Source organism: Physeter macrocephalus, chromosome 21, assembly GCF_002837175.3.
Source record: "Physeter macrocephalus isolate SW-GA chromosome 21, ASM283717v5, whole genome shotgun sequence".
Classification (NCBI taxonomy): Eukaryota; Metazoa; Chordata; class Mammalia; order Artiodactyla; family Physeteridae; genus Physeter; species Physeter macrocephalus.
The window spans coordinates 11,225,142-11,234,873 of NC_041234.1; the positions used below are offsets into that span (position 1 = coordinate 11,225,142).

Here is a 9,732-nt window from a genome sequence, read left to right on the forward strand (position 1 = left end):
GATTAGCTTCTTTCTTTTCTGTCTTTCTTTTTTTTTTAATTCTAGGAAGTTTGGTTTTTACAGAAATAAATTCTCCTAGATGATAACACTGAGCATCTTTGCTACTTATTGAATAGTTGTAAGTTCACATGAGAAAGATTTGGATTCAGACGTTTCAGCTAATGTTACAGAATTTTATTAATGTTTTGATGTGTACAGAATTTTAGTAATGTAGAGTTTAGTAATGTTAAGACTTTATGACCTAAGATGTTTTTTCCTGGGGGGTGTTTCACCTTCTTTATCTTCTTCTTCATCAACTGAATAATACACTAAGTCCACCATGCTGCTACCGTTTGGGTTACCTGTTCCACTAGCAACACCAGAAGAATGGAATGAAGTAAATTTGAAGCCATCCAAAGATGTTCTGGGGGGAAGATCTACCTTGTCTTCATTTTCTTTTGCTTCTTTAGTCTCCACAAATTTATCATAATGATCTTGAAAATCACTTTCTGATGATGGCATACCTGCTTTTCCTTCCTCTATATTTTCTTTAAAACTCATTTCTTCCTTCTCCTTCAAGACACTGGCACCTCCGCAAAATGTCTTACTATACAGTACAGGATGCAAATTCTTCTGTAGTTGATTCTGCCGGTCTTTCTCTTGTTCATATTTAATCTTCAATTCTTTGAATGTCTGAACGTATTCAATTGACTCAAGTGTTTCATAAAACTCTTCAACTATATGTGCAACAAGAGACTTGATATCTTCCACTCTTATGTATCTAAACAGCTCAATAATAGCTGAATTCAACATATTGTACCGAGTTCCATTATCCAGAAGGGTTTTTACAACTGGCTTAAAAAGCTTTCCCTCGATGATGTAAAAATTATAAAGTTCATCTTTAAGGCCAATCATCCTTCTCATAAAGCGAAGAGCACACAAGACCAGGAAAGTGTGCTTTGAATTCATCAAGATCAGGACTCTTCTTAGCAAGTCTTTTCTCAAAATATAGGTTTTTATGTAATATGTGTGATGTTGCACACAAAATGTGAGCAGATCTAAAATTAAGGCAAGCAGCTGTGCTGTTTGGTAATTATTGAGGCAATTTTTGTTGTTTTTGTCAGATCCAACTATATTATCCTCTTCACATATATCTTCTGAAGTAATTGACAAAAGCGGTGCTATGAAGTTATGTATACAATGTCTATAGAAGAAATTTAGAAATTCACTTCTTTTACATTTTCTTTGCACAGCCGGCATGTTGTCTGTATCAAGTAGAGCAGAAAGAAGTCCCGTTAAATGAACAGCATGTCCTAGTTCAAGGTCAGTATCACAGATTATTTGTTCAATTATTAAATTAATGAAAAGTTTGCCATCTTCACTTTGCTGGGCTTCTTCCATCATAAATCTTTGGACCATGGATGGAGTATACTTCACTAGATCAGCAAGTATATCAGTAGCAGCTGACCTTATTTGCAAATCATCCATGCCCATTACAATTTTAAGAGCAGGAAGAATTCCCAATTCTGTCAGTGTTGTGAATAGTGAACACTTGCTTTCAGGATGTAATAGCTGAGAAAATGCACAGAATTCCTTAAAAAAAAATACCAGGTCATGCCGTTTCTCATCATCTGTGTTCTTATCCCTTATCTGTGCAAAAACTTCAGCCAAATACTCCTCATCTTCCTGCAACATGTCGACTATCTGAACCTTGTTAGAAAAAATAAAACTCGTAAGACTAGTAAGAGTCCTGTCTTGAATCTTGGATGGTGTAGGGAAAAGGATGTCGTGAATGTACTGTACCCTGTATGTCTGATGTATTTTTTGTCGAAGTTCACAGTCTGTTATTGGTATAACTTCCCTGAACTTTGCATTTTGGGTTAAGAATTCCCTATGCCTTTTTGGCTGAGCCAAAGCAGGGTCATATTCAAGGCATCCCACCACATCCATGATACACTCATCAGAAAATAGGATCTCAAACAGAGACGTATTGTTGAGGAATAAGATTCCTCTAATAATTCCATGCAAATGGTGTAAGCCTTCAGTATCCTCTAGGTTCTCACAAGTGTGGAACAACTGCAGTAGTTTTTTAATATAGTCCTCCCTTTCCAAGACCAGAGCCAGGCTTTCTTTAACCATAGGTGAGGTGAGACCCAAAGTAACTAAGTCAGCAATCTGCCCAAGTTTACCGAGTTCGCAGTTTGGCAGGTAGAGCGGTTCACCGGTTTTTGGCGAGTCATGACACTCTTTGTCTTCTGATTCATCCGCAATGTCACGTATCATTTTGACACATGGAACTTCACCTTGAACCTGGCAAATGCCTTTCCATACCTCATGACAACTTCCTATGTCCTGGAAATATATCACTGTATCATGGTTCTCAGCATCTGACCAAACAATTGACCTTTCTTCTCTCTGATAGGACGTGTCTGGATTTATCTTTGACTCCAAGATCAGTGAGCCGTCGGACTTGGATCTAACTCGCAGAAACACGCCCTGGGCCCCCTCCTCATAAGTGAATGAGATGTGCCCTGTACCTAGAATGACCCATTGTTGGTGATCATTCAGGGTATAGACTTTTACATAGCACTGGTTGTCCATCATGGCGACCTCGAGTCTCACACCCCAGCCCTGGTCTCAGCGCCGGTCCCCTCTTCTGTCACGCCCTGACTCAACGACGGCTGGCTCTGTGGTGGCAGCGACAGTAGTTGAGGTGGCTAGTGGGGAAAATCGTAATAGAACATGGCGGATAAATAGTGGCCACAGGGAATCCGGCAGCTCCTCAGTTCAATAGGGTTTTCCCGGAGTCCCACCACTTCTCACTCCCATTCCTGGAGCCCCTGCTTCCATGTTGCGATTGAAGCAGTGAGTCGCTGAGGCTGCTCGCAGCTGTCTAGGAAAGCCTCTGTTATGTCAAGATTCTTATGATTCCCCCAGGATTCTACCCAAAAGGAACGTTCTACACTTAAGGCGAGATGCCACCAAGCCTACCAATGAAGGCTTAGGAATGCGAGCAAAGGGCACTGCTCTTTCCATAAAAGGTTTTGTCCCCGAGAAACATTTTCACTCATCAAGTGTGTGGGGATGGAGACCTAGGACCATAGACAAAAGAAAGCTTAATCACTTATGTCCTGAGCAAGTCAACACCGAACACGGTGTGTCAAAGAAAAACACTTCCCCCCACAAGCCCTGCTCCCCTCAACTCTGCCCCTCTCCCCAAAGAAGCAGGAACAAGTGTACTGTAGACCATTACCAATGATTAGAGATCTGTATGTAGGCCTTCTCTAAAAGGCTTAGCCAATGTCGATATCACTAACTTACCCATCCTTGGGAGAGGATATTGTTCTAAGAGGGAGTTGGCAACTCCTTTACTCTGTTCAGCTCAAGCTAAAGCTCTATCTTTCAGCACAACAGGGAAAACATTTCCTCAAATTTTCCCAATTCTATAACCACACTCCTTATTGCTAGGGAAGGAGTGGGCCAGAGGGAAACTCAGTTGAAATTAGCCAAAAGTGAGTATTGAATACCACAGAGCAATTGTTTTATTTCTTTTCTTAATAATTATGGTAGTAATAGCAACCACAATAACTAAGGAATGATAACTTGACTGCTTATTATTATAAAGAAAGGTAATAATATCATTGACCAAATATAATAATTTAGCGCTTATGTTCAAGACACTGTGACAAGAACTTTTATATATTTTCTTACTTAATTTTAATAATAACCTAGTGAAATAGGAGTACTAAGTGTCCTTCAGAAAACAAACTTAGAGAAGTTAAATAAATTGCCAAAGATCATATGGCTAATAAGTTGAGGAACTCTGAACACATGTCTTTCTGATTACAAAATTGGTTTTCTCAGCCATTGAAGTATGCTATCCCCTGCTTTTCTTGGCCTTCATTACACTTTATTTTACATTCCTTCCATCTGTATAATTTGTAATCAACATAAAATTATCAAGAGGAGATGAAAGTCACGCACTTCCTCCTTTAGATCCACATCTGTGTATAGCCAGTGGAAAAATAGAAGCTTGTATATGGCAATTCTGTTAAATATAATTTTAATAGTAACCAAGTTGATTTTTGATGTAGCAGCAACTTCTGCAGTTTTCTTAAAAAACATTTTTTTTTTCCAAAACATTAACCCCGTTAATGCAAAGGAGAAACTGAGAATTGGGCCGCATCAAGCACATTTGGACTTGAAGAGTCCTATTTGTAACAATCACTTCATTTTACATAGCATTGGAGGTGTGCGACCATTCTCAAGTAGAGCACAGAAAAACTTTTCCACACACCTCTCTTGCAAAGTAGCCTCCAGGAGGTTACTGTACAAGAATATTCCCTGGGACAGTACAGTCAGGGCTCTTTGGGAATTGAATGCAAATGACAATCATTTCACGAGAAAATTTAAATCAGTGCCAGGATATTGCTGGTTTAGAAACATTTACAAATTATAAATAATACTTAAACATAAAAACTCATAAATAACTAATACAAAATTTGACATGTGTGCTAGTTAAAAGCTCCCGTCTTATTTCAATAAAAGAGAATATGCAAATATATAATAACAATAATGACATGCATGCTAATGGTCCAATTTTTTTCTCTGCTGTGGCTATATTAAAGTTTCTACTAGAATCAATTATAATACCGTCAAGTGTCTGAATATGCCCTCGGTTCCGTTCTCTGAGAGGCATTCAGCACAAATCTATGTGTTCTCGCAATTTTATCACAGGGAGTTTCCCTTAGGCCAATTAAGGTCCCTTTATCTTAATTAGGTTAACTAGAATCTCTTTACAGTCTAAAAGAGCCTCAAGTCCGAATTTCTTACTGCTATTTCTGCAGTAGATATTTCAGTTTCTGTCTTATTTGGTTTGGGAAGTAGAACAATGCCCTTTTTTTGTTTCAGTAGTTCTACCTATTTAAGATTATTATTTTTTTGATGTTTTGTTGTTTTACAGAGAGCATGGTAATGTGAATAAACAAATGACATATTCTAGGAACTGTGTAAGTCCCTTTTACAGGCATTATTTATTTTTTATTTAATCCTCGTCCAATAATGACCTGAGGAAGGTATTATTTCTACCATATTAGAGAGGGAAAAAACTTGAAACTCCAAAACTGAATCAAACATTTGGTTCAGACCTCTGCAGTAAGTGATGATGCTAGGATTTGAAAGTAGGCCTGTATAGTTCTGACTCTCCACTTTACTGTTCCCAATATGCAATGCTTTCTCTTATGCTATGCCTAAATTGTTACAGCAGATGTTTATAATGTGGATGAAGAATGTCACCTGCCATATCAGTAAACAAAGGATGTTGTGCCATCAAGCCAGCAGCCACTGCAGCAACCCCCAACTGTGCACCCTGAGGGATTTAGGATGGAGAAAAGCAGGATACTGACCCTAGATAGTTAAGGTGCATATCAAAGGAATGATTTCAATGATCCCAGACTCTAGCATCTTCCCATACATAGAAAAGCACCAAATTCCTTAACTTGAGACATCTGGTTTTCTTTAATTAAAGGTAATCTTTTGATGTTCTGACTACTACCTGGTTTTTGTCACAAAACTCCTATATCTCCTGGCTTCTGCCTTACCTCTTTGGAGCAGTCCCTCAGAGCTATCTGAGATGCTGCTTCCCAGGTTTAAGTCCTCAGAAAGTCCACCGAATAAAACATAATTCTCAGCTTTTAGGTTGTGCGTTTTTTTTTCGGTCTACAATGACAATGTGATTTTTACCCCAACTATCACTGCTATTTGATATTTCTCCTTTCTTGGGGCGGGGGTTGGGGGTGGAGGAAGGAAAATCACTGAGGCCAGTTCAAAATGAAACCAAGTGAAACCGAGTGGGGCCCTTTGAGGCTCCCAGGCACGGAGGCCTCTTTTTTTGTCCCCCATTTCTTGTAGACAAGACTCCAGCCTCCATGACCTTCCCTGAGTTCCAAAGGGCAGATTGGAACAGTTGCTAATCAAGGGAGGAGCAGCCAAGAAACCACCTGAGGCAAGATTCAAGGGACCAGAGAAGCTCATCAAGATTAGGAGGCAGGACTACCAGAGATCCTGCACACACCCTAACCTTGTCAGCGACCCCACCCTTGGGAAGCACTGCTATAAAACTCCTTATCAAATCCTACTGGGTTGGGACATACAGTTTTTCGAGGCCGGAGTCTGCTGTGTCCCCCTTTGCCTGGCAAAGTAATAAAGCTATACTTTTCTACTTCACCCCAAACTCTGTCTCTGAGATTCGATTCGGCACAGAGAAGCTGAGCTTTTGGCATCAAAAATCAAAAAGGTATAGACAATCTTAAAACTCTGGATTCCTCTTCTGTTTTGGATGCCTGTCTCTGTCATGCTTCCTCCCCACGACTTTAGGGTACTAAGAAGTAGGTCTTGATGACTCCGCCCTGAAAATAATTTTAGGTAAGGATCTTGTAACTCATCCACATTTTATGGCAACTAAGGGCTTAAATTTTATATTTCTCAGAGTTATTTTAGAAGAGAATAAAGAAATGAGTCACACATTTCTTAATTTTAGTTATAGGTAACTCAAACCACATGTATACATATAGAACATTTAGATAGCTAAATTTTCTATCTATAAGAGAAGAGAACATTTCATAGTGGGAAAAGCAAGGTTGTTTTTAATTTTATGAAATAGCATTAAAATACAATTATTCAAATGTACCTGCTCTAAAATTTTCAACATCAAAATCATTAGTGAAAAACACACATGCTTGTTCCCTACAAGTTCTCCTTGTAACTTATTTAGTGGAGGGTTGTCCTTTTGGGCCACCATCATCTCTGATTTGGAAATCTGTAACAGTCTTCTCCCCCAGCTTCTGTCTTTTCCCCCAACTAGTATATTCTCAACACAATAGCCAGAGAGGATTCATTTAAAATATGTTGTTTCCTCCCACTCTTTTGCACCAAATCAACCTGTTTCCACCTCACTCAGAATAAAAGCCCAAGTTCTATCTATGGTTTATAAGGCCCAGTAAGACCTGGCCCCCTTGACGTATGTGAGCTCTTCACTTGGTAGTCTCTCTCTCCTTTATTCTGCCCCAGCCACACTAGCCACCTTGCTATATCTGAAGCACATCAGGCACACTCCTGCCTCAGGGCCTTTGTACCTGCCCTTTCTTCTACCTGGAACACTATTTCTCAATATCTACATGACTTATACCTTCACCTCATTCAAAAATTTATTCAAATGCTCTTTTTTCTTTTCTTTCTTTTTTTTTTTTCCAGTATGCGGGCCTCTCACTGTTGTGGCCTCTCCTGTTGTGGAGCACAGGCTCCAGACACGCAGGCTCAGCGGCCATGGCTCACGGGCCTAGCCACTCCGCGGCATGTGGGATCTTCCCGGACTAGGACACGAACCCGTGTCCCCTGCATCCGCAGGCGGACTCTCAAACACTGCACCACCAGGGAAGCCCTTTTTTTCTTTTTTCTAAAGTGGCAGTTTACTTATCTTTTATGTATCAGTTGGACTTCCAGGTTATTGGCCCACTGGACTCCCCACAAACTTTTTTTTGTCGGCCATGCCTCGCGGCTTGTGAGATCTTAACTCCCCAACCAGGGATTGAACTCTGGGTTCCAGCAGTGAAAGTGTCAAGTCCTAACCACTGAACTGCCAGGGAATTCCCCCAAATGCTCTTTTTTTTTCTAGTGGGACCCTCCCTAACCACCTCTTTAAAACTACAGGGACCTCCATCTCAAGTTATCCAACTGTTTTCTTTGATGTATCTTTTCTCCATAGCACTTAGCATCATCTGACTAGTTTGTACTTCATTTATTCTGTTGTGTTTTTATTTTTTTTAATTTTTAAATTTTTTTTGCGACCAGACTATCAGCTGTATGAGGGCTGTGATTTATCTGTTTATTTTTCTTACTGTTTATTTTTCTCACTGCCTGGCACCTGCCATAAGGCACGATACACAGTAGTTTCTCAATAATAAGATATTGAATAAATACATAAATGAATACACATTGTTTCTAGGATGACTTCCAATAATCCATTTATTTATTCCTCACATAGTTATATAACAACCCCTATGTACAGGCCGTATATCAAGCATGGGGGATAAAACACTGAATTTGAAATTTATTTCCAGTCCTCTTATGGAATAGATAGGTAGTTTTAACAGGAGATATTTCTAATATACAAGATACACCTGGCATTTCCCCTGCTGCCCTAATCCCATTCTTTTAGATAGTTTTGTTCTTATTGATGGTGACCAAGGAAGCAATATTCTCCTGTTTAGGCTTTTAACTGCATGAAAAACTTATTTTAATGAATAAGCCACATGTTTTCCTCCATGTTCTGTCAAACATTCCTTCCCCAACTCTGGGTTAAATGTCAGGTAGAAGCTACAGCTTTTCCATCAATAATTAGGTATGGAAAGAACACAAATTTTTTAATATTAAAATTTCCAGCCCATTTCAAGCTTTGGTTTGGGTCATGTCTTGTCCAAAGCAAGTCCATAGCCAAGACTAGAGTTGGGGGATGGGAAAGTATGTCCCACCTAGAGTGGGGATCATAGCAAAATTGTAAAGCAAAGGATGTGGGTAAAAAGAAGGGTGAAGAATTGGGACATTAATGCAATCTTCCACAAGTGTGGATAAAACAGATATAACTCAGAACTTTAACAGGCAATGAGGGATGTGTATGATCGCCCTATTTAAAGAATGTTAGAATGTGTGGATATTTACAACTTTTTATTCTTAGCTTAAAACATCACCCTGTTGTGTGTGCATTGCAGGAGTACCAGCTATTATCTTCCCAATGCTGAGAGGTAAGAACAACTTTAAGTACTTTCTTGGATCCATAGGCAGTTTCTATTAGCAGTAGCACATTCTCCATTATGTGCTTGGCTTCCTTGGAAGCTCTAAAATCTTTTGCTCATACAGCATGGATTTAAAGGAGGGGGAGAAGAGGGAAATGTTGTTCTCTTGGCCTCATGTAAATTTAAAATTTTACTTTCAGTGCCATGCTCTCCACTTTTTCTTGTTTCAATAGTTACTTCTTAGACTCCTTTTGAGTTTTGCTTTAAATTTCATAATTCATGGATCTTCTCTTCATCTCTATCCTGATAGACCATATTATTTCCTGTTTCTAACAAGATCTCCAGCAATAACATTAGCTGTCTACTTACTAATTACCCTACAACCATGTTATATAAGTAATAGCAATGAGCATAATTTGGAGTTAAAATCTGCTCAATTTTTGCTTAGAGATAGGAAGCATCTTCATTTCTTCAGTATAGTGCTATATATATTTGTATTATAAAATATAAATTTTCATTTTTTAGGCGGCAGTTAATTTCAACTTAACATTGTTGCCTTAATTCCATTAACATTTAAAGGCATGCCTTGGAGAGGGCAGACAGAAAAAGGAAGAAGAACTACAATCCTGCAGTCTGTGGAAGGAAAACCACATTCACAGAAAGATAGACAAAATGAAAAGGCAGAGGACTTTGTACCAGATGAAGGAACAACATAAAACTGCAGAAAAACAACTAAATAAAGTGGAGATAAGCTAACTGGGGCAGAAGAATGGAGGAGTGACCTGGAAGACAGAATGGTGGAATTCACTGCCAAGGAACAGAATAAAGATAAAAGAATGAAAAGAAATGAAGACAGCCTAAGAGACCTCTGGGACAACATTAAATGCAACAACATTAACATTATAGGGGTCCCAGAAGGAGAAGAGAGAGAGGAAGGACCTGAGAAGATATTTGAAGAGATTAT

At 39.0% G+C, this 9,732-nt stretch overlaps 1 protein-coding gene across 1 annotated transcript; it reads right to left on the minus strand.

Annotated features, from left to right (window-relative positions):
- Window positions 1-234: 234 nt before the first annotated feature.
- Window positions 235-2,583, minus strand: LOC102995325 (serine/threonine-protein phosphatase 4 regulatory subunit 3B-like). Its single transcript, XM_007122319.2, has 2 exons — window positions 1,077-2,583; window positions 235-917 (listed from the first exon to the last, which is right to left on the minus strand). The coding sequence occupies exons 1-2, from the start codon at window positions 2,581-2,583 to the stop codon at window positions 235-237; spliced, it is 2,190 nt and encodes a 729-aa protein (XP_007122381.2).
- Between the last annotated feature and the right edge of the window lie 7,149 nt (window positions 2,584-9,732).